Source organism: Neurospora tetrasperma (genome assembly GCF_000213175.1).
Source record: "Neurospora tetrasperma FGSC 2508 unplaced genomic scaffold NEUTE1scaffold_4, whole genome shotgun sequence".
Lineage (NCBI taxonomy): Eukaryota > Fungi > Ascomycota > Sordariomycetes > Sordariales > Sordariaceae > Neurospora > Neurospora tetrasperma.
This window is the reverse complement of record NW_009799102.1, coordinates 680,902-704,976: the sequence shown is the minus strand read 5'-3', so window position 1 is coordinate 704,976 and position 24,075 is coordinate 680,902. Positions and strand designations below refer to the sequence as shown.

Here is a 24,075-nt window from a genome sequence, read left to right as displayed (position 1 = left end):
TCTTATAATGTCACTTTTTGTCCTTTGTCGCGAGCTATGTTGTTTGCTTTTTTTGGTGTAGGTTGTGGTGAGAATAGGGAGCATGTGTTGATGGGGTTTTGGGAGCGAAGTGGGTGGTGTGGAGGATGTTCGAGAAGGGAGACCTTGTAAAGATGGAAGATTTCTTGATTAAGAGAATGTACGTCAACGAGGTTGGTTCATTGATGATGGCTCAGAAAATCTTCCCATGTAAATTGTGTTGACTGACTACTATGGACTAGATAGGGTGCGTTGCGAGCGAGTGATATGAGAGATGTAGGTCGGTTCTCGTTGACGTCTTTCCAACTGCAATGCTTTTGCGGCTTTCTCATTGGACACAGCTCCCCAAGAACAAAAAGAAAGAAGCCCACGCGATTGCTACGTGTACAACCACTACGATGCCGGAGTGGCCACAAGCGCGGCAACAACGCCGCCATCCTTGAGCACAAGCTCCACCAAGCTCACCACCGCCTTCAGATTCTCCTCGTACAGCGCTCCCTTACTCATCATGCTCTGCGTCCTCAGCGGCGGCGGAGCCTTCTTCATCAGATCCAGCGGCAGCTTCAGGAGCAAGTCATTATACAGCGAACACGGCTTTTTCTCCTCGGCCACTCGGTCGTTCGCGCTCAGCGCCATCCTGCGCATCATTTCCCCACGCACGAGATCCAGTACGTCCACCAGGATGACGAGGTCGCCGCCGATCTGCCTGTCCTTCCTCTTGAGCTCGTTGAGCAGCTGCAGCGTCTTGCGCGCCGTCGTCAGCTGCGTGATCAGCGTCTCGTTGGCGCTGCCCTCCTTGACGCCCGCCTTGGCTGATATGATTAGCAGGTCCACGTAGTTCATGAGGCCGCTGGGGTCGTGCATGAGCGCCGTCGCCTTCAGCCGGTCGTTGAGGTCGGCCAGGTTGAGCATGTCCTGGCGCAGAATCGCCTGCGCGCTCAGGTACCTGTCCAGGAGCCCGATCAGGGCGCCCTCCTGCATGTTGTTGGCCTCGTTCCACTTGTCGATCAGCTCCTGCGGCGTGATGTACCTGGTCTTCGCCTCAGCGAAGATGATGAATTTGGCCTTGTGATGCTTGGTCCGGTTGCATTTGTTCGGACACATGGTACATTCTCCGTTGTTCATGGACGCACAATAGTATGTGTTGTCATCGTTCGAGCAGTCGCAGAGTTCGTGGCAGGTGTAGTTGCAAATCGTACAGAGAGTGGCGTGCTTCCCCGACGGGATATCTCTCGTGGACGTCTCGATGTACTTGTGGGCGATCTGCTGGTTGGGTGCGGCTTCGATGGTGAGGGCGAGGCTTTTCAGCTGGGCAATGATCAACTGCGCATCATTGGCAGTCTTCATGATCTTGCCCTCGGCAAGCTGGCATTTCTCTTCAAGCTGCATTCGCTTCTTGGTCACCTCGGCGCTGCCTGCTGTTGGCACAGGTGTCATCTTGAGGAGCATTTCCTGCAACCGGAACTGTCCCTTGATTGAGTCGATCCACTGGCTTCTGATATTCCTGTCAACCTCGCGACCTTGTAGATCGAGCCCGAAAGCTGAGTTGTTGACTTGAACCTCGCCGTTCTCGACCGGCCACTGAAGTTCTTCGAGGGTGTCGTGAGCAGGGACCTTGCCGTCATCGCTGAAGGTGTATAGCGTGCGGAGGCATTTGCGGACGTCTTTTGCGAACAGAGAGAAGACATAGGTGGTGACAGGGCTGAGGATCGTTGTGCGCATCTCGTTGGCCTTGCAGACAAAGATGACGCTGTTGACATGACTGACCGTGCCAAAGAACTCGGACATGGCTGCGGTGACGAAGGCATCGCCCTCAACACCTCGGGAGCCTCCGTAGCCAGGCGTGTCGACAATCATCAGCGTCTTGTTTTCAAAGACAGGCGCAAACGGTCGGATGCGGAAGCAAGTGACCAGCTGCGTAACCGATGCGGACTGTTTGAATTTGCGATCGTCGATGAGAAGAACGCGAGCTGGGTCGTCCACCCCACCGCCGAGGAGGTAGGACACAAATGCATTGATTTGCGTGCTCTTGCCAGCTCCGCTAGGGCCGATGAAGACGGCGACAATGGTTTCGTTGATTTTTTCGAGCGCCGGAAACTGGATCTCTGGCTTGTACTCGGTGGCGACATCGACTATGCGCACTGCAACCTCGTCTTGGAAACCCTTGACGTTGGTCTTCCGCTCGAGGCATTCCGTGTAGCCGAGGAAAAGCGCATTCCTGTCTTTGTCAAAATCCCACGGCTTGCTGCTGTTCGAAGTCGGCGTAGCAGTGAGCTTGGCCTTATTGCTGAAGAAGAAATCAAGCATGTTGCCGGGTTCAGTCATGTGTCTCTGGGTGCGCTCGACAGCCTTGGGGCTCCAAGGCGATGAGCCCACGCAGGTCTGCACGCTCAGCTCGACTTGGTAGTCGCAATCGTCGGACAGGTCCTCGAGTTCGATTGTGTCGTCGGTCGCAGGGCATCTGACGTCTCGGAACAACTCGTTCTTCCCAGCCCGAGGGAACGGGCCGTCTCTCTTGGAATTAAGAACCCGGCGATACCGAAGAGCAAAGCCAGTTGTCGGGATCGCAGTCTCTTCTTCCGCCGCACGGTTTGAAGACCACTTCACAGTCAGCGTCTGATCTTTGACGGTGAGTGTCGGCCGAGATGGCGCCTTGGGGAGCATGCCTGTGACTATTGAGAGGACGCCGTCCTTCTGCAGGATCACGTCACCAATGTTGGTCTTTGCCTTCTTGCCACCGCGCGTCGCTACGGCGATGCTCGCAACCCCAAAAGAAACATCGACACCGGGGATCGCCATCTTGCGCTGTTCGCGTATGTCATTGCACGATTTTGCCAGGTTGGCTCGCGTTTGTGAGTTCTCGAACCATTCCTCGACCGGGAGATCGGCATCGTCGCCGGAGTCCAGGTTATCGAGAGAAGCCGACGCGAGACTTGTCTGGAGCGGATGCGTGGGTACACCAATGGCACCGCCTCCAATGGACAGCAACAGGCGGGGGGGCGCAGCGTCGACCAGGCTTCCGCTCTTGAGTCCTCCCAGATGATCCTCGAACTTGTCGGCCAACAAGGCAGCAACTGTCTCGCGAAGAATGCGGGCTTCATCTTGTTTGGCGGTGACGAATTGCTGGGCAATCTCAGTGCGCCGTGAATGAAGGCCAACGACCCTCTCCAGCTCGGCAATCTTCTTATTAGCATCCGTGTTGCCATCCCGCAGCTCTGGCAACAACTGTCGAACTTGCGACGTGAAGTTGGTCTCAGCCGCCGCAAATTCGTTATGGAAGTTTGAGATCTGCTTTCGGATGGAGGGGAAGGTCTTCTGGAACACTTCATCCGCTGCAATCTCCTTCAGCGACAACGTAGCCTCGTTTCCTGCATTGAGAGCTTCAGCAGTCTTGGTGATGAGGCCGGTATCGATGCTGCGGATTAGCTTGTTCGCCTTGCTGTCGAGGAGGGAGAGCGGCAGCAGCTTGTACTTGAGCGTATTCATCTGCGTCATGAGCTTTGAGGGCATCTCCTTGGCAACTCGTTGGGCGTCTTCGAGGCTGGCGACATTCTCCGCCATGGCGCCGCTGTACGAAATCTTGACGTTTTCCATGAGCTTCTCGGACCCCTCCTTGAACTCGACTTTGGCACTTCCGCTGACGGGGATCGAGACGACCTTGATCTTGAGCTTGCCTGTAATCTCTTTGGCTTCTTCTTCCGACGAGCAGGAACGAGCAAAGGTGAGCGTTGCGCTCGCGCCCTCAACCACTTCGGAGACAAAGTGGGTGTAGAAAGGACTATCGAGCTGCTTCTCGTACGTCATCTTGGAAAGAACCTCCATGGGAATGCGGCGTGTTCTGCGCTCAATGGTGCAAGACACATTGAGTCGTGCCTCGTGCTTGCTGGACTTCTTCTCGCTCAGATACTTTGCTGATCCTTCGGCGCTGAAAGCTTTGAGATCCAGAGCCAACGATCCCTCAATACTGAGCGAGTTGTCGTTTCGGGCCTCGTCGAGCGAGTATGTGAACCGATAATCGGCGCTTTGGACCTTCTTGTCGTCGACAGCCTGTGTGGCATTCACTTCCGAGTCTTTCCAAAGCGAAATGCCGCTAAAGAACTGCTGGCTGCGAACGTCGTACAGCATCCCGAGCTGGATATTCTGCCCGAGAGCTGGCTGAAGAGCGAATACCTCAAACTCTTTGGCACTGCTGTTGATTGCATCCATCGTGTCTGGTTCTATTCTTGGTCAGCGGAGGTAGGTGTGGAGTCGAAGGGACATACAAACTGACTTAGCAAGATGAGAAGTGATGGTGATGAGAGAGAAACCCGTCGATATGGCTCAATCGATCCTGAGTGAAGTGAAAAGATCAAATTCTGAGGATATTCGGGAAGAAACATCGACTTGAAAGGTCAAAACCCCATGATACCGGATGGTCCCTGACCCTGCCACCATCCAAGCGACTATCGAGTCAGCTCCGATGCTCCAACCAGGCAAGGTGCTTCTTCTCTTGCAGATATTGTATGATATTGAAGCCTTGGTTCATTCATGTCTTGCCCAAATAGAACGCATGTGGCAAGCTGAGCAACGGCCGCCCTAACCAAAAGAGATCTTCCACACTGAATAGCTCAGCCAGGTGTGCATCCATGGCTGTATCCATGCTGGTCTGGAAGCTAGAGAACTTCCGTTGAAGAAGTGGCGTGAGAGTCCCTACTTTCCACAGAAGCCACGGGCAATGAATCGCTCCTGAGCCGAAGATACATGTGGGTCTTGGAAGAGTAAGGCATCCGGTCATGATGGAGGAGAGTGCGCCGCGGGTCTAGATTTGCGGAGACCTGCATCATTCAGCTCGCTGCCCACATGCTCATTGGAGGCAAGAAGCCAATGGCGTCAGATAGCGCCAATGCAGGCTTCTTCCTCATCAACCACAAGACATAACACGGCAACAAGCCTACGAATTGGCCCCCTGGCACGCAAACTAGTCAGTCAGCCTCCGAGCAGCTGAACTCACCGTGCTGGTAACAACCTAGCGGCGGCGGTGGCTGCAACCAGCAGGAACGGCCGCAGAGTAAAATGCGCATAGGGTAGCGGGGACGAGACAATGATGTTCTGGGCTCGAAACCTAGGCGCTGCAACAATTGAGTCAACATGCTTGGTAGTGATGGTACGTTTGTTGTAAGCGTACGACATATCGGCCCAAAAAAAAAAAAGAAGTGATGATTTTTAGGTAGATTGGTTGTTGTGGTTAAAAAGAAGAAGTACAGGAATCCCAGCGAAATTCAGTTTGCAGCTTTTATCCACCCAGTACACGGACCGCACCTTCTAATCGGTTCTCGTTAGCATCTTTCCTCGTGCAATGCTGTTGCGACTCTCCCATTTTACACAGCTCTCCAAGAACGAAAAAAAAGCAACCCATGCTATAACTACGTGCAAAAAGGATTGGTTAGATGGAACAAAAACTGAACAAACGGTGAAAGGATTAATAGATTAGGTAGAAAATGCAAAAGATGACTGCAATCAGTCATAGAAAAAGATGAAAAAGAATGGGGCCACCCGGGGATTGAACCCGGGACCTCTCGCAAGAATGCTCAGGATTGAACCCTAAGCGAGAATCATACCACTAGACCAGCGGCCCTTGTAATTGGATGTTTAAAAGCACTAAGTTTTGAGCTCATAATGTGCATTTGACCAGGTGTAGTTACCAGCACAATCGGTCACACATCGCAGCAGGAACATGCAACAACCAGACTCATCCACCGATGACAGTGGACGTACCGTCAGAATTGTAAGGTTAATTCAAACTTTGGTAATACCCAACTAGACTACCTCACTAATCCATATCACACAAATTGCCCCCATCCTCATCCACCCTTCTATTGACCTCATCATCAACGTCCTCATAGGCACCTCCGGCGGGCCTAGCACCCCCAGCCAGTCGGGCCACTGAGTTCCCAGAGACACTCCTACTCGAATGGCCAGTCACAACTGAGCTTATGTTCGGGTCAGTTTCATTCCCATGACGCCGCAGCGGCCCCGAGACTCTCCGTGCCCCATCTCCGGCCGGTCGATCACCAGCGGGCCGGAGCATGGAGTTCCCGGAAACACTACGGTTAGCCATCAATGAGCTCAGCTCCCGGTTCGTCTCATTTTTACGACGCCGGAGTGCCTCTGAGACTCTCTGTGCCTCAGGCATTCCCTCATTACCATCACTAGCATCTTCATCCCATTCCTTTGCTACCATTTCTTCCAACATGGTCGTTGCCGCTTTGACTTTTCCCAAGGCATCAATGCCAGTGTACCTTTTCCTTGCCCTCTCCATCATCTCTCTCTCTTCCTTACTTTTTTCTTTATACCTCTTTTCCCTGTCTTCCTTCGTCCTGTGATTCCACTTTGCCAATTGTTCCTCTTCCTCCTTTTCCTCCTTTTCTTCTTTTTCTTTTTCCTCCCCCTTTCCCTGTTCCTCCTGCGCCACCACCGTCTTCTCCCTCTCATCATCCAGCGTCAAGTTCTCTAATCCCTCATCCACCCATCCCAGCCCACTCTCACGCACCACTTCCACACCCCGCTCCACCTCCACACCTTGCGTACTCCTCGCCCTCTCACGAGCATCCAGCACCGCATTCAAATGCAACAGCTCGTTCGCATCCATCCCACTCCCACTCCCCCTTCCATGTCCAGTCTCAACCACCCCCTCCCGAATCGAGCCCAAATTACTAACTCTCCTCCTCGCCCTCTCCTCTTTTTCCCTCTCCTGTTCCAACTCCCTCCTCCTCTTCTCTTTCTCTTTCTGCTCCCTCCTTTTCTCTCTCTGCAAATTATCCTCCATCTCTTTCCGATGCTTGGCACACCTTCCTGTGTGGGCAATCTGCGTGTAGCTGGCTGCGGGCAGCTCGACGGGACAGAGTTCGGGTTCGCCGGTGCGGTGGAGGTTGCGCTCGCGGGCGACGGGGCAGAAGAAGAGGTTGTTCTGGGAGATTTCGGATTCGCGGGGGCAGTTGGGCTCGATGCAGTTGCGGCGGCCGACGCGGCAGCAGCCGCAGGGGAGTTGTTGCATTGATGGAGTGTGTGGTGGTGGACTTACTAGTTGAGTGATGGGCGGGGGGTTGGTAGAAAGTTGTAAATGTGATAAGGCTAACGAGTGACATTTTGATCAGATTAAATAGCGGTATTGGTTTCCATCCCTGTGCTGTTTTCCTGTGATGATCTGATGGTGAGATGATTCCTGAAAACAAAACTCCAAATAACAAACCAGTGACGATGCCCTACAATGTTTTTTCAAACCTGCCCATTACCATCACCGCAAACTCAAGTCAATGTTCCGCCAGCAGACCTTACCCAAGCATCATCATCCCCATCACCAGAAGTTCAAGTTGACGTTCAGCATTTTCAGGTCGTCGAGGGCAGAATCGTTCGCTAAATCGTCCCATTCGTCATCATGTGTCATGCTGTCTTCCTCGTAATTCGTCCCCTTATCCTCAGTACCGACCTCATCTTCATCTTCATCCCCCTTCTTCCTATCCACGTAGGCTACCTCCTCCAAATCCTGCTCCACCTCGGCAGGCGGCAAGTCCTCATTCGGCGGCAACTTGACACTCTCCGGATCGACCTTTCCCGGCGTTCCATCCAGCGTCGTGTTTTTCCTAGGTATTCACAATTGTCAGCATCAACGACAAGGAAACGAAGAAAAAAACAACAGGCAACACTCACAAACAAACATCCTCACTTCCCTCCACCTCCCCCCTCACCAACTCCTCCCACATCCCCTCACACTCCTTAATCACCCCAACCGCATACTCCCTCCCTTTCCACTCCCCGCCCAACGCAAACCTATTCTTCTTCCTCCCCTCCGGAACCCCATACCACGTGAACCAATCCCTCGTCGCCTCCAACAACCCCGGACACTCCCTCTCCACATCCTTTACATCATCCACCTTTTGGGCAAGCTTATCCCTCACATCCACCACCAACACCTTCCAATCCATCTCCCCCGCATCCACCAGTCCCAAAACCCCCAGCACCTTCACCTGCTTCACCTCCCCCGTGTACGCCACGCGCGTACCAATCTCACACGCATCAATCGGGTCGTTATCCCCCCTTGCGCCCTCCGCCGCGTCCGCGTCTGGACCCTTGTAGTGCGGCGACTCCCACGTCTGCGGCAGACAGCCGTAGTTCCAGAGATATCCCTTGTAAGGAAACAGGTTAGGCACGAACCGGGGTTGGTTGGGATGGGCGGATAAAACGTCTTGGACGATGGGGTTCAGAGGTAAAGAGCGCGAGATTTCGAATTTGGCTTGGGACCAGCGGGGGATTTCGACGATCATGTTGTAGATTTCTTGGTGGCGGGAGTGGAAGAGGGGGATGTCGTGGAAGGGGGAGATGGGGATGGTTTTTGGATGCTTTCCGTCGTCGTTGTTGTCATCGGAGGAGGAGGAGGAGGAGGAGGAGGAGGAGGAGGAGGAGGAGGAGGAGGAGGAAGAGGAGGATGTGCGGAGGAAATAAATTTTGTGGGAGAGGGTGTAGGGACGGCCGGATTTGGAGAGGGTGTATTTGATTTTGGTGTCGTTGTCACTGTCGTGGTCGGAGTGGTTGTCGCTGTTGTGGTGATTACCACCGTGGTGATGTTGGGGGAAGGACGCCATGTTGTTTTGGTGAGCCACTCAAACTGCCGGGGGTTGTTGCATGTTTGGTTTTGTTTACATTGAGATGACATGAAGGGAAGAGTGGAGAGGGGGGCGGTTAAGGTTAGGTAAGACTGAGGTCGAAAAAAGGTTGTGAGCTGGTCCCTGTTTGGTTACGTCATAGTCTTGTTTCACTGCGAATTAGTGATTACAGCGGTTTAGGATTGGCCAATGGCTGCTATTTGTTAGGTGCCCTATCAGGACCCTCAGACACGGTTCACGATGCAACTCTTTCTCAACCATCACTCATTCATGAATGTCCCTTCTCGATCAAATTAGACGATATTCATGTGAAACTTTGGAACCGAACCCACTTCCCTTTGTCCATTCAGATTATGTAGCTTTGCGACTGCCAGTCTTCGCTTGTGGCTTAATGAAGTGGAGTGGCTGACACGCCCGAATCAATACGAGCTCTCCGAGACTGTCACATATCCTCGTTTCATCAAAACATCATCTTATCCCCCGACACTTATTGGATCTTCCGCGCATCAATTCAACGTGATAACTAGTGGAATAGGACATTGCACTACTGAACGATATCCGGACCACTTGTTCATAAATGTTCCCCGAGACCTGAAATCTCTAATGGAAACAACGACGGAACATGTTTCAGACAACGCAATGAAGTAGGGACATGGTACGATGTGATGGATATGTCTATTCAGCCTAACTCCTATCAAATGCGCATAGCTTCGACTAGTCGACAGTGTACTCTCCAACATTCATATCACCCATCATCATCAGTCCTTGCCCTGTCTCTCCCATGCCCCCTTTCCTTGAAGGGATCTGTAAAAGTTTCGAACCGCAACCTCTTCTATCGCACTGTCTGCTATGATATCATGGTCGTCTCTTTACTGTCGACCCCTTTGTTGCGCTCGTAATGATCGAAGACGGGTTCTGTTGGGGATTAGCATCCGAACAAGCTGGAATACGATATTACTTACCCGTGAATGACTTCCAGCCACTGGAATGTAGGAATTGGCGCTCGTCCCGTCCCAGGAGAACTCTTAACAGATTAAGAATCAGGACGACGACGACGAGAGTCTAGCAGTTATCTCACCATTGCACCTCAGGATAGAGGTGTAAGGCCCGTGACTTGGAACTCCGGACGTCCCTTCAATCATCTGTAGCACATGTGGCGGAATACGACTGAGAGATGCTTGTGTGGATTGGGGTGGCGATGGGCTAGACATGTCGAATGGTATTTTCGGTTCTTGTTTTGTTTGAGTGGCTGCGGTGATGAGAAAGCGGCGGAGATCCCAGGGCTCTGATCACTGATGTCGGCTTGTCTGATTGCTTTTTTTCGGCATCAGGAAAATCGTTTCAGTTTATATATGCCAGCAGTGTTCACGAGGATACCACAAGGTACTACTGAATGCCATGACGGCTCTGCGGCATTGTGAGCCGGAGAACGGATGAGGATACGGCATTTCCTGCTTCGGCATTTTTTGAAAACCATGGCAGAGAGGACAACTCAACCACCAACGGGCCATGTGAGCGATGATCCCTTCGGTGTGGTTAGAAATCGGCCCATTGGGTTGTCTGTTTCAAGTATTTTTTCTCCTAGTTGACCGCGACGTCGATCAGACTGATACAGGGCAGCAGTGTTGGAGTGTCGGCTACATGGACAAGATAACGGTCCAACACGATATCCCACGAAGCTAGCGTTTCGAAAAGGTACACCTATATATAACGGAAAGGGATCCCTAAACGCTGGTTATGGTAGTCGTGTGTCCGGGTTCATCTACGGGAGTGAAGAGCTGGTGGTGAACATGCGAACCAGAGGACGCCTTGGACGGTGTTGGACCACTGGAAGTCTCCCCAGATTCCGTGGCATGAACTCGCGAGGCAGATTTACGGATGAACTATTCTGGATGTCATCAATCCAATGCGGCTCCGTTAGATCCAGAGCATTCTATGAACGCACCGAATTATTGGAAGGTCAAGAAAATAAAAATTGTCGTCCGTTGCTGACGTAGGTGGTATTGGAGGGAAGAAGATGGACGGTCAAGGGTCCCGTTAGATCGGCTTCAGGGTCCTACTTGGATCTCACTTCAGGGGGGCGCTAGTCCCCTAAAAGCTTCGCGATGGCACGCTACATGTCAGCATAAAGCGTCCTGCAAAAGGGACTGATTGGGTGGATTTGAGGCTTATCGGGCCGGCAGCACCCGAAAAGGGTCTTCCTGTAGTCCCCGTGACCCTGGCATTCCAGGCTGCAATTGGCGATCCCAGGGCTTTCGTCGAAGGCACCCGCAGTTGGGCTGTCCGAGTTCCTCACAATCAAGGAAGTGATGAGAAAAGTCGAACCATTTTGTTATGGCGTAGATGGAAACCACAGCCTTTCTTCACCTGAAAATGCGGTGTCATTTCTGCATTACCCATGGACTGACGGATGCGATTTCCATGTTGTCGCCAGTCCTCGAATTGGACGCGGCTGGCTCCAAGTTCAGAAGAAGCCGCAAGTACAGGTGACAGTGCCATAGGCACCCTAAAGTGGAAGGTACCTATACTGGATTTGAGGATGACGTGCCTTGGTTGGATCATCATCGCGACATTGCTGAGAAGAGAGAACTGATGGGGAAGGCAGGCCAGAGTCAGCACAGACGGGGAAAATGGCCTGTGACTCCATCTTGACACAGCGAGAGCCAAGGCGCCCAAGGGAAAAGATGAAGGCGATGAGAGCTGTCGTCGGCATCCCTCACTCCTTCCAATTACATGCTCCGTCCGCCCCTTCAATTCTATCCCTCAGTTCCACTCCTTCCCTCTCGAAATCTGCACCTTGGCGATTCGGCAGAGTTTTCAAGAGTGCGTCATCACCGAAATGGGAACCGGAAGGTGCTCGACGCCAACTCTTTACATCTGTGGAAGGAACGCCTGCCACGAGGGGTTTTGACCATGAGGGGAGAGAGAGTGGAAGTCTCGAGGTAAAAAAAAAAAAAAAGACCAGTGGGATCTCACTTGTCATGTTGGTAGATCGAATCCTGGTTTGTTCGTTCATCTGCGGTGACGCCGTGAGACTGAGTGATATCTTCTGTTCTTGAAGGCATTGTCCAATATCGCCCCAAAACTACCCTATCAAACCCATGATCGAAGAACCGATTACCAGACACAAACCAGCTTGCTATGTACTTCACCACCAACCCACGTCCTTCAATCCCCATCATGCCTCAGAGCGAGAGGGACAGGACGAATCAATGGGCTCGATAGCCTTACTCTTTTCATTGGTCCACAACTAGTCGCTACTGCGCCAACAATACTACCTTCACTCAGCCCCTCTCCTGTTTGTGTGACATCTTCGTGGTTCGCGCGGGTGGCTGTCCTCTCTTTCACTCAAACCTTCTACACTCACACACCATCTCATCGCGTTTATTCTCACCACGATGGAGCCAGTCGGGTTCGCCGTCGGCGTCATCGGACTGGCAGGTGTATTCAAGAGTTGTGTTGAGCTTTTTGGCTATTTCTCTACCTACCGTTCCTACGGCCACGACTACAATACTTTGGACACCAAGCTTCATGTTGAGAAAGCTGTCTTACTGCAATGGGCAGACCGCGTGCGTCTGCTTCACGAAGACTATGATCGACGGCTCGACAACCCTACCATCCGAGAAGCTGTATCCCACATACTCTCCAGCATCACACACCTTCTAAGTGAAACTTCCTCCCTTCAACAGCGCTATGGTGTGGAGCAAAGGGATGGACCCCATTCACAACTACTCGTATCTCAGAGTTCGGCAATTGTGTCATCTCTCATGGAAAAGTTCAAGAATGACTACAATGCCATGCAACTTCGAATCCACCATCGAAAAGTCACCACGCCAGTATCGGACAAGTTGAGGTGGATGATCGTGGACAAGGACAAATTCAACACCCTGATCGCGGAGCTATCTCATTTCACTTCCAAACTGGATGCTCTTCTCCCCGGAGATTCCTCTGAGCGGACCGTCTCTTTATTGGCCTCATTGATCAGGAACGAGGTGTTGTCCGTTTACAAGGAGAATGCCAAGCTGCTCCCTCAACAAGCAGCCGACGGCCGCCTGGAAGGAAATGACATACTGCAAGAGGCCCGAGACCAAGATAGAGCCTTGAAGAGCCTATGGTTTCGCTGCATGGATGACAGGAAGGACAGCGTTTCACCTGCCCACGTCAAGACCCTTCAGTGGGCGCTAAAACCCGCTTGCGAGAGAGAAGGATGCGAAGCAGAGTGGGACGATCTGTCTGAATGGCTTCGATCGGGGACAGGTGTATACTGGATTTGCGGTAAAGCGGGAAGCGGCAAGTCTACGCTGATGAAATATCTCCATGACAATCCTGACACGAGGGCGCCATTGCAAGCTTGGGCAGGCGACTTGCCACTCACAGTCGGTTCCTTCTTTTTCTGGGGGCTTGGAACGCAAGAACAGAAGTCTCTCGAGGGACTTTCTCGAGCAATCCTGTATCGGCTTCTGGAGGCTGAATCCTCCTATTTACCCTCGGCTCTGCCGCGGCTATGGCAGGAAGTCCGGGTCAACGCTCATAAAGAGCCTGACCCACCTTCAAGTGGAGAGCTGAGAGCTGCATCCGAGTTTATGACGAAGAAATTTCAGCCCAAACACCGATTCTGCTTGTTCATCGACGGACTAGACGAGTTTCAAGGGAACTTCCACGACGCGATCAAGTTGATCAGGGGTCTCTGCTCCAACCCAGCAATCAAAGTCATCGTCTCCAGCCGGCCTATAGCGATCTGTTACAATGCCTTCTCCTGCGTGCCCCAGCTTCACATGGAGAGTCTCACGAGCAATGATATCAAGGAGTACATAGACGATGTCATTGGGTCACACGATTACATGGAAGTTCTTGTGGATTCTGGCGAACAATCACCAGACATCATTACACACAAGCTCATTGAAAAGGCTTCGGGTGTTTTTTTGTGGGTTATATTGGCTTGCCGATCGATTCTAGATGGGTTTGCGGCTTCTGACACTGTTGCAGAGCTGTGCCAACGGGTCGATGACCTTCCGCCGGAGCTGGAGGACCTCTTTGTGCACATGCTCAATAGCGTCGACCGTCGTTACCACGAACAGATGGCGAAGACCTTGAAAATACTTTACACACAAGTAGCATCGACGTATTCCAGCGAAGGATTGGAGACCATCAAACTCGCTTCTTTCGACAGGAACGGCATGGACTGTGCATCGAATCATCCACTCGAAAACTTTCCGGTACATGAAGCCCCCAAGATTTGTTCCGCAATGGTGGCAAGATTGCGAAGTCGTTGCGGCGGCCTTTTACAGGTAGAACCTCGATTTGACTGGGGTAAACAGTCCCGAAGCGACGCTGACTCCAACCTTGATATTTGTTGGTGCCCATCAAGGGAAACATGTCCCTGGATCGAGCAGGAGGACCACAACTCGTCGTTACTCACACACAAGTCTGGGGGTTTTCCGGAGCATTCCAACATCGATTTCATACATCGGACTGTCTTCGAATTTTTGGATAACCCAAAGGTCTGGGATCTGGCTCCGCTACGGATATCAGATCCTGCCTTCAGTGTGGCTTGCGCACTAGCGGGCATGGAATTGCAGCTGTCTTATCTGTATTGCCAAAACGGCGCTCGTTTAAGCGGGTCATTCAAAGAGCTACTCGCGATTGATCATGAACCGCTCGAAAGCGTTCTTCCGGTTCTGGCAAAACTTGCGGACTGTTTGAGTCTGACGATTCCACGGGAACACTACGCAACCAACGAAGCAGCATTACAATCATGCTTCTCCCGGTTTCTGGATCCAGCCTATAATCGGTCATCACTTCAATTGTCACTCCTGTTGGCAGTAGAGGCAGGCTTGGTAAACACTGTCGGTCGTCTGCTTCAAGCCGTCAGGCTGCGACCGCCGAGTGCACCATTTTCCCCGTTTCCTCTACTTTACCATGCACTTATCTTACCCTTTTTGTATGATTACGACCATCTGGGGCTCGTAATATTACGCCCGCTTCATGAGCTCCTAGAGTACTTGCTGTCGCAAGACTTCTCCCCGAACGAAGTTTTTGTGAATGAGCGGGGACTGTCCACCACACCCTGGAGAGAACTCGTCTTGAAGGGGCAGAGACACTTCGAAAGTTTTCATGCTGATAGTGCACTCTTCATGGTAATGATTACTTTTAAGGCTATGAAGCCGTTAGTTGAGCACGGAGCAGAGCTGGACAATGTCCTCCCAGGGATCCCAATTATGGAAAAATTCTTGGACGACGCATTCGCTCGTTTTCGCATAGGTGAGATTGGCCAATCACATTTCCGACCGACAGCGGGCTATGGATTAGCAAAAGTGCAATGCGTAATAACCCTACTGATAAATTGCAGATCGCTATAGAAAAGCTGAGCATAATAAGAGGAATCTAGAGGTCAAGGATAGCCTCATGGCAGCCATAGCAAACCGGAGAAGGTACGGCATGATCCGAACATCCAACAATCTTTACAGAATCACTAACAATTCGCTCATTGGGCTTATCCAGGGTCATGGCGGCTGAAGCGCTTGCATCATCGACAGCTTCGAAACAGATCAAGGAAACGGACACCGAGCTTGACGATAGCCTCGGCGCCCAAATCGACGAGAAGTTGGACAGCAACAGCAACAAGGCTGACACTGAGAGTAGCCCCAAGCTCGATATAGGCCGCAAAGTCCACCTCAAACCCTTACAAGAACATATGTGGTGGCTTTTGCTATTTGCCATACTAGCTCTGAGTATACACATGAAGCCTGGCTTGCTGAGCCACGCGGGATCATAGAGATAGCTTCAAGATTTGGATGGATGGATGATATTAGGGAATTTTGTGGGTAGACGACTTGATGACCAGCAATGTGCAATTTAACATGATTCAAGACAATACCAGTTTGTTTGTTAGTTTGGTTCTTCTGATGAGGTAGACAGAACAGGGGTACGATAAGGGTAACCTAGAGCTCTATTGACCTATGGAAGAGAATAACTCGTCTCCGTTTGTAGAGTGTTGACAATGATTAAGGCTCTCAATGGTATAAATATATATCCCCCGTCTTTCTTCGGAACGTTAAAATCGGAAGTCATAATATCTATATATGAAGATCTCCGCAAGTTTCCCAAGTCTAGTATGATCTAGCTCTTCTATTCCAAAACAACCAACAAACAAGGGCTATTTGATACAAAATTGATCTGTTAGTTAGCTTGATTCTTCAATCTTGGTTCAAGTAAAGGGTAGGTATCTAGCATATCCATTGGCCTTCCTCAGGGACGAAAACCTGGTGTTCGTTGAAGCGACGGACAACGAAGGCCTAAGACGGCCACGAAAGCCTCTTTTCCTCAGACCTCTACCCAATCTGTTTCGAAATCCTTAATACTGAAGAATACAAAAAGAGGGTACTCCTTACGGCATTCATCCGCTACAGAAGCCCAAATACCTTTTCCATTTTTATTGAAAATGTGCGTCTTTTGTTGTACCAAACTTTCAAACAAAACAAATAAATAAACAAACCGAAGCTGGATTGTGTCTTGATTGAGTAGAAGTCGTCAAATCCGGCACTATTACAACACAATCATTGATCAAAACCATGTTATAATGAAGGGTCCATGGATTCGTTCCATGTCTTTCTAAAGTCCAACAATGAATGCTATGCCAACATGTACAGTTAACACCAAAACGCCAGCCGCCAACAAGTAAAACCTATCCATAACCTTTTTTTGACGCTTCAAATGCTCATCATTTAATGCCCTACAACCCCAAACCAGACATCATACTATTCCAACAAAACCACACACCCACCCATTCAAGTAAACCAACACCTACGTCGCCCCATTCAATCTTTCCTCCCCATTGATTTCCCCCTCCCCATCAATTTCCCCCTCCCCCATTTCCACATCCGGATCCACCTCGGTCCCCAAATCCCTCTCCTCCAAAAACTTTCTCCCCACCAACTCCCCCGGCAAATACTCCTGCCTCACCCTCCCATTCCTATAATTCGGGGGGTACTTATACTCGGCGCCGTACCCCATCTCCTTCATCAACCTCGTCGGCGCATTCCGTAAATGCAAGGGGACAGGCAACGCCGCCACGCCCGGTTCCCTGAGCGCCGAAAACGCATTATTCAGCCCTCTGTATGCCCTCGTCGATTTGGGCGCCAAACAAAGCGCTACGGTGCAATGCGCCAAGGGAATACGCGCCTCGGGCATGCCGATTTGTTGGGTGGCGGTGTAGGTGGCGGTTGCGAGAGGCAAGAGGGAGTTGTCGGCGAGACCGACGTCTTCGGAGGCGATGACGACGAGACGACGAGCAATGAAGAGGGGGTCTTCGCCTGATTGGAGCATGCGCGCTAGGTAGTACAGACTGGCGTCGGGGTCGGAGCCGCGGATGGATTTGTGGAAGGCGGAGATGGTGTCGTAGTGTTGGTCGGAGGCGCGGTCGTAGACGAGAGTTTTGGTTAGGGAGGCTTTGATGGATTCTTTGGTAAGGGGTTGGTTGTCTGAGGGGGGTGAAGTGGTGGTGAGGGATAGAGCGAGTTCGAGGAGGTTGAGCGCGGTGCGAGCGTCGCCGTCGGCAAAGGCGCAGAGGTAGGAAAGTAGTTCGTCGTCTATTAGTGGTGATAAAGGGAGGTGTTGGTCGGTTATTTCCTGTTTGAGGGCTCGTAGCAGGATGCGCTGGAGGTCGTCGCGAGATAGAGGTTGGAGAGTAAAAGTCCGGCATCGAGAGAGCAAGGCGGGTACGACTTTGAAGGAGGGGTTTTCCGTGGTGGCGCCGATGAGCGTGATGGTGCCTGCTTCGACGGGTTTGAGGAATATGTCTTGTTGCGCCTTGGTGAAGCGGTGGATCTCGTCGCAGAAGATGATGGTGCGGCGACCTGTGAGGTGCAGCTCGTTGGCCGCTTCCCCGAAATACTTCTTGCACTCGGCGACACCTGAGCTGGTCGCGTTCAGCTCGATGAAGCGGCTACCTGTTCGTTGGGCGATGCAGCGCGCTATCGTCGTCTTGCCGGTTCCCGAACCGCCCCAGAGGATCATGGACGGGACTCGGTCGGTTTCGATCAGCGCGCGCAAGACGCCGTTGGGCCCGACTAGGTCTTGGCCGAAGACGTCGTCGAGAGAGCCAGGGCGCATGCGCTCGGCCAGGGGAGCGGATCGGTTGTTCGGTTTTGTGCGTTTCACTAGCGGTTGAATCGGTGGGCTGGGTTGTGCTTCTCTTCCTCCTGTTCCTACTCCCCCTTCTCCAGGAGTTACGTTTTGTTGTGGTGTCTCTGCGCTCCCATCTCCTCCGTTCCTATTCCTCGCCGCGTCTATCGAAGGCGAATCCAACCCCGGTCCCTCATCAAACCTCCTCTTCGTCCCCGTCCTCGGTTTTTGCGCAGCAGTCGAAGCAGCAGCACTTCCATGGACTGGTAGGGGTGTCGAAGCAATGGGTATCTTTGACACCGCCAGTCGTTTGGCAGGAGTCTGGAAGAAGTCGGCGGCACTTCGTTTCTTTTGGGTTGAACTTGGTGGTAGGTTTCCGTTCTGGGTACTCTGTTGTCCACTACTTTGTGGTTCAGCTTGGGTAGTGGCACTCTCGGCGGCTGTCTCGAGGAATGACTGGCAGCCGGAATCAATGTGGCTGTTGATTTTGTCGAGGCCCTTGACGGCCTGGTTACATATCGGACAAGTGACCGCCATGGCGTCGCATGTGTCAGTGGGTAGGATGAAAGCAAGATTGAAGCAAAATCTGGTCTTCTCAATGTGTCTGAATGGTGGAATTTCAAAAGATGACCCGAGGAATAGCAAAAATGGGTTGTCGGATGGCGAAATTGGAGGTGACGGGAGACGCGTTTGTAAGGCGTAAATTGATTTTCGAACGCGTTAACAGCTGTTGTCCCTGCCGCTGCAGTGCTGGTGGGGAACTAGGTGTGTTGCGGATACTTGAAGCATGTGGGGTAGCTCCCGCTGGACCGTTGGCAAATTGACAGGTGCCCACATTTGAGCCGCACTAACAAAAGTCAGAAGTCATGATTAATCAGCCATCCAAAACCACAGCATGCGTCATAAGAGGGCATCGCAGAAAAAGGTACACAGTAGAATGCATGTAATCATGACAACCAGTTGGAAGCGAACATGGGATGAACCATTCTATGCAAGCAAGACATTCTTGAATATGATGACAAAGCCTCTCCAGTTCTCTCCCTTGTCTACTAAATGGTGATGTGACAAGAAGAATAGAGAAAAATTATACAACCACTACCAACAAGTAAAAGGCCCTTGACAGAGCCGTCCATATCTGAGTTTACCAGAACGGAAAAATAAGTAACAAGAACAATGAAGGGAATAATGCTCTCTACCCAAACGCCATTACCCATGCTTTCGCCGAAAGAAAACCCCCAAGCGCGCGAGCGCTAACAAATGACGCAAAAAGACTCTCAAAGCTCCATACACAACTCTTGGGTCCTTCGTTCTCGATGCGCCAAGGGGGCCACTGAAGTGAAGACTGTCCCGTAGCTCTCTTAAGAGTCGTGTCGTGTCACGCATGACTGACCGAGTGAAAGGCGCTTCGGCTTCCACGCCCGGCCCACCCCTAGCTTAACCGAGATTTAATCCCATTCATGTCCTTTATTTATACCATGAACGACTCTCCACAACCGCATTGCTCCTCTGTTTTTCCATTCGTTAGCCACCATCCCGTCCCAATTCCTTTCCGCAACACCGAGGGAGAAAAAAGGGAGATAAAAACTCACTAATATTGGGATTCCTGAAAACAAACCGCTGACTCAACTTATCCTCCACCCAGTCCATTTCACTGCCAATAATGCTGAAGAGTGCCTTGCTGTCAATCAAGACCTTGACGCCGTCTTGCTCCACCGTCTCGTCAAATGCCCCGGCCTTGTCCACGTACTCCAGGTGGTACGCCAGCCCGCTGCACCCCCGGTTGCGCACGCCGACTTTGATCAGCTTCGGTTCCGGCTGGTCCAGCATTGCGCGCAGGTGCTCGACGGCGGCGGACGTGAGGTTGATGGCGGCCTTGCGAGGGGCGCGCAGGCGGGAGGCGCGGGGGGCGGGCTTGGAGGGCGTTGGTTGCGTGGGGGCGGAGGAGGGTTGTGCTGCTGCGGCGGCGGCCTTGGATTGTTCTTGCTTGGGAGCAACGGGGGTGGGCTGAGAGGGGCTTGATGATGTAGATGGTGACGTTTGCGCAAAGTTGTTTAGTTGCTGCTGCTGCTGCTGCTTCGGTGGCGACGCAATCTTGTGAGGTCTTGTCTCGTGTACGCGCGGCATGGGCGGCTGGACGGGGAAAGCCATGGAGTCATTTCCGGAGCGCGGCGGCGATGGCGGGTGCGAGGGAAGAGTGTAGGACTGGAAAGCGGTGACGGCGGGCGACGGCGTCGTGCTGAATTGGTGGCGCTGGGCGTGAGCGACGGTGCGGTTGCTGTTGCAGAGGGCGGACGAGAGCGTCCTCCTCGAAAGAATCCTTTGCGCGTTCATCTTGAGTAGTAGTGGTGTTGTTGTTGTTGTGCTTGTTGTGTAATGTACAATCGCAGACGGGAAAGCCGGCGATAGTATGGCGGCGGTGGTGGAAGTGATATGATGTACGGCGGCGGAAGAAGAAGGAGAAAGGGGAATTGCAGAGGTCAGAATCATAGGGCTGTGACAAGGCCAGACTTTGGTGGTTAGGTCGTGTGTTGGGAAACAGCCGGGGCAATTCGGCTTTGTTCTTCCTCTGATGATTCAGTTGTGCTTGGCGGGAATTCGACAGTTGGGTGCGGGCCAAGTTCAACTGAAGTCAAGTCAGCCGAGCAAGCAAACTGAGCCGGTACGTATGACATGGTGATGGGATGGCAATCTTGGCCCTCGGAGCCGCCCGGTGACCGACCTGGCCAATCAGCATTCGCTCATTAGGAATCCCGCTGACATTCCGACTGTCTTGAACGATCCACATGCTTCGTAAGCCACGAGGGGTCCACTCATCATATGGGCTCCATCCATTCACACCCATCGGATTTGCCGTACCGACTTTTGGAACTCGCATCTCTCAGGCCATGCAGTGTCATTCCATCATGTCTTCCATTTTGCCCCAGACAAAAGGACCCTGATGGTCACTGCAGTGGCTCACAGCCCTGACAGGAAGGAACCTAAGGCAAGGGGTGTAAGCGGAAAGGGGGAGGAGGGCAACAAATGCGCCTTATCTGGTTGGTCGCCCTATCAACTTCCAGCCCTGGAATCAAGGGGGGATTGCTTCGAACCCCCTTGTTCGGAATGGACCCCTTTGTTTACTTTTCGTCTTCATTCGGTCAAGTCAGGGGCACGACAAGGACAGCTGGGTCCATCGTGCTCAGGGGCAATGACATCACCCCTCTCTATATACCCTACACGTAGGTCGGTGTGTCCCCTCCACAAAGTTGAAGTCTGGGGACAGCTCCCTGGAGAAGAAGACAAGTCTCCATCACGATGGTAGTACCATGTCCCACTCGCATCAGGCACAAGAGTATGTATGTTCTCGTCCGTTCAGTCCAGTCCATCTGATATTGGCCGATTGGATATTTGGGCTTCAAGCCATTAAGTAGTGTACATCATCCTCAAACACAATCTATCCCATACATCGCTAACAGAACAAAACAAAACAAACGCCTTTTTCCATCTCAGTCTCATTAGTGTAAAAACCAAACCATTTCCCTACTACTACCACATCCACATCATTCACTCCCCACCCACCAACGCCCTCACATCCCCCACCGCCTCCCTCGCCATCTTCTTCAACAACCCCCTCTCATCCGCCTCCCTAAATCTCTCCCAGCTATCCAGCCCCTCCTTAGCCTGAATGCTCAACGTCTCATACCCCTGCTTAATCACCTCGGCAACCTGCACGCTCGTCAACTTTTCCTTACTACTAGCCCCTGAAGCCAACATGTCCTTGTAGTGCGCCGACACATTCACCAACGTATCGATACCATTACTCTGTCTCTTCTTCAGCCCGTACACATCCCTGAACTTGACCAGCACATCGCCCATCTCGACAATCTTGTAAAACAGATCGTCGTAGGCTGCCGATGTCGGCAGGAACGATTCGCCTGACGAGAGACCGAGGGCGAGGGTGTTGACTACCAGATCCAAAAGCGTGTCGAGCTGGCCTTGTTGTCCACCTAGCAAAGTCTTGAGGTCCGAGGCGTAAGTGGTCAGGAAGCGGATCAAGGACAAAAGAGAGCGGAAGAGTTCGTGCCAGTGGTACTCGAGGCGGGAGCGGGAGCGGGACATGTAGCTGATAAGTCGGAGGAGGATGCCGACGCAGAGGGTGTACAGACCGACGTCGAGCCGGCGGCGGAGGTTGTGGTTGACGGCGTCAATCATGGTGTCAAGGACGGCGGTGGCGAGGACGCGGTCGCCGGCCACGTGGGGGAGGTAAGGGGAGCGTTGCCGGCAGAGACGGACGGGGTGCTTGTGCTCGGGCTCGGAGCTGCAGAGACGTTTGCACAGGACGGGGTCTTCGATTAGGAGGCGGATGATCATGAGGTTGAGGTGACTGTAAAGGGTGGTGCGTTGTGATAAGTGGGCGTGTTGGAGCATGTACGAGGTTATAGAGAGGAAGCTCGAGAAGGGTGGTTCGTCGCCTTTGGCAAGTGGTGGGAGGGTGACAAGGTTGTGGCAGAAGAGCTTATTTGCGTGAGTAAAGTCGTAGGTTGCTAGGAGGACGGCTGCTTCTTTGCCGGGCCTGTTCTTGTTAGTCCTTGTATCTCCTCAACCCCCCCTGGTGGATAGTGACTTACAGCGCCGAAAACATCCTCTTTTGGGTCTCCGCATCATACACGGGCTTCTTGTGTTTATTCAACCTCACCAACCCAATCATGCTCAGCGTGCCCGCTATCGACCATCCCTCCGGTAGATCCTCTTGTACCGCAACATACTGCCCTCGTAGCGTTAGACACGCCTCACCCACGGCTCTGATAATTTTCTGTATCGTTTGCTCATTGACAAAGTCGTTCAGCCGCATCTGGTACGGGTTTTGAAACTCGAACTTGTTGTAATTAGCAAGAAGTCCGACCAGCGTGAACGGCCGAACAATATCTTGTGTCGTCTCGGAGTCTTGTATAAGCTGTTGTTTCCGGTAGTCAGCCTTTTGCCCTCACTTCCCCATGACCTTCCTCCCATCCAAACGAACCCGAGCCGTTCAAAACTCACCTTCATCAAAGCAGGAAACATATCTCTCTGGATGAAATAACTCCCCAACCCTGTCCCCCACGCCCCCGCCGTAACCGCCATCGCCACCTCCACCGCCTTGCGCCGGACCTCTATACTCGTCGCGCCTGCATTTCCGCTGCCACCGCGCACAATTCCATCCAAAGCCCCTACAAACTCCCCAAAGACGTGGTCGACACTATCCAGTCCCGCAAGCACCTCGATAATGTCCGAGCTTGGATTCGTGTACTTCTTCCCTAGTATGCTGACAAGGAACACCGATAGCGTGTCAAGCGCGTTCGCTTGCTTGTTCTGACTCTGAGTCTGACTAGAGGCAGAGGCGGACGAGGAAGGCCTGGTGGGCTTGAGCGCGCTCACGGCGCGGGAGAAGAGCTGCTGGGTTTGCGCGGAGTAGAGATGAAGCAGGTCGGAGGCGGAAATGGGGTCGAGGATTTGGCGCAGGGAAGAGCGGGCGGGTTTGAGGATGAAGAACTCGGTCCAGAAACCTTCGGTTTGGGTGGGGGAGTGGTAGTGCGAGTCGAGGTCTTCGTCGTGGTCGTGGTCCTGTTGGTCAGTGGGCGAGAATAGGTCAGTATGTATGCGCGGGTCCGTATGAAAAGAATGCTGTTGCTAGTCTAGTCGCATTGCGCGCGCGCGATCAATGGGCGAGTCGGTTACGTCGGGCCAAACGGGATTCATGGAACCAGCGAGGCGGCGATCGCGATATGGCAACTATCGAGGGGCGCGGGCGCGCGGGGTATGTATGTGATGAAGCACGGAGAGGGAGAGGATTGACGAGGGTGATGTCAACTAACCTACAGCGCAGTTGACGTTAGCTTCTCCCTTCTCCAATTCTATTGCAGTATACCCGACGGCAGCAAGACATCAGAAGCTGACACACCTTGAATAGCTCCTGATAAAGCTGCACAATCTTGGCCTGGAACGCCTCCGGCCGAGGCTGTTGCGTAAGGGGGGATTGCTCCATCCCGGTCCGCTGCTTTGCGCTGTGCTGGCGTCGCGATAAATTCGTCGTCGTAGGGTAGGTAAATAGCGGTTCGTAATAGTGACACCTTAACCGTAGCGGAGTCGGGAATGCGCAAAGTCGGTGACAAGGTGAAGCAAGGAAAAGGGCCGGCCGAGTTTGGGTGGTTCGCGGGACGGAGCACGGAGGGAAGGATGACGATGATGATAAGCTGTTGTTTTAGCGAACGATAACTGAACACAGTGATGCTGCGCGCGGCGTCCCTGCTCTAGCTGCCCTGGTCGTTCCGGCAGCGGC

General features: G+C 52.5%; 8 protein-coding genes across 8 annotated transcripts; 2 read left to right on the top strand and 6 right to left on the bottom strand.

Moving 5' to 3' along the window:
• Positions 1-377: 377 nt before the first annotated feature.
• NEUTE1DRAFT_64610 (uncharacterized protein) lies at positions 378-4,224 on the bottom strand (the record flags this gene model as incomplete). Its single annotated transcript, XM_009853543.1, has 1 exon — positions 378-4,224. The coding sequence occupies one exon, from the start codon at positions 4,222-4,224 to the stop codon at positions 412-414; it is 3,813 nt and encodes a 1,270-aa protein (XP_009851845.1).
• Positions 4,225-5,827: 1,603 nt separating this feature from the next.
• On the bottom strand, positions 5,828-7,051 carry NEUTE1DRAFT_122803 (uncharacterized protein; the record flags this gene model as incomplete). The annotated part of the gene is made up of 1 exon (XM_009853542.1): positions 5,828-7,051. One exon carries the CDS (start codon positions 7,049-7,051, stop codon positions 5,828-5,830), a length of 1,224 nt encoding a protein of 407 aa, XP_009851844.1.
• A 300-nt stretch (positions 7,052-7,351) lies between these two features.
• Positions 7,352-8,636, bottom strand: NEUTE1DRAFT_130250 (uncharacterized protein; the record flags this gene model as incomplete). The annotated part of the gene is made up of 2 exons (XM_009853541.1): positions 7,352-7,637; positions 7,705-8,636. 2 exons carry the CDS (start codon positions 8,634-8,636, stop codon positions 7,352-7,354), a joined length of 1,218 nt encoding a protein of 405 aa, XP_009851843.1.
• A 686-nt stretch (positions 8,637-9,322) lies between these two features.
• On the top strand, positions 9,323-9,575 carry NEUTE1DRAFT_95146 (uncharacterized protein; the record flags this gene model as incomplete). The annotated part of the gene is made up of 1 exon (XM_009853540.1): positions 9,323-9,575. The coding sequence occupies one exon, from the start codon at positions 9,323-9,325 to the stop codon at positions 9,554-9,556; it is 234 nt and encodes a 77-aa protein (XP_009851842.1).
• Positions 9,576-12,055: 2,480 nt separating this feature from the next.
• Positions 12,056-15,518, top strand: NEUTE1DRAFT_130249 (uncharacterized protein; the record flags this gene model as incomplete). The annotated part of the gene is made up of 3 exons (XM_009853539.1): positions 12,056-14,918; positions 15,007-15,088; positions 15,159-15,518. 3 exons carry the CDS (start codon positions 12,056-12,058, stop codon positions 15,430-15,432), a joined length of 3,219 nt encoding a protein of 1,072 aa, XP_009851841.1.
• A 942-nt stretch (positions 15,519-16,460) lies between these two features.
• On the bottom strand, positions 16,461-18,317 carry NEUTE1DRAFT_83275 (uncharacterized protein; the record flags this gene model as incomplete). The annotated part of the gene is made up of 2 exons (XM_009853538.1): positions 16,461-17,910; positions 17,965-18,317. The coding sequence occupies 2 exons, from the start codon at positions 18,315-18,317 to the stop codon at positions 16,461-16,463; spliced, it is 1,803 nt and encodes a 600-aa protein (XP_009851840.1).
• An 894-nt stretch (positions 18,318-19,211) lies between these two features.
• On the bottom strand, positions 19,212-20,265 carry NEUTE1DRAFT_130247 (uncharacterized protein; the record flags this gene model as incomplete). The annotated part of the gene is made up of 2 exons (XM_009853537.1): positions 19,212-19,286; positions 19,370-20,265. 2 exons carry the CDS (start codon positions 20,109-20,111, stop codon positions 19,249-19,251), a joined length of 780 nt encoding a protein of 259 aa, XP_009851839.1.
• Positions 20,266-21,129: 864 nt separating this feature from the next.
• Positions 21,130-23,781, bottom strand: NEUTE1DRAFT_146950 (uncharacterized protein; the record flags this gene model as incomplete). Its single annotated transcript, XM_009853536.1, has 4 exons — positions 21,130-22,332; positions 22,388-22,713; positions 22,800-23,360; positions 23,698-23,781. The coding sequence occupies 4 exons, from the start codon at positions 23,779-23,781 to the stop codon at positions 21,324-21,326; spliced, it is 1,980 nt and encodes a 659-aa protein (XP_009851838.1).
• Between the last annotated feature and the right edge of the window lie 294 nt (positions 23,782-24,075).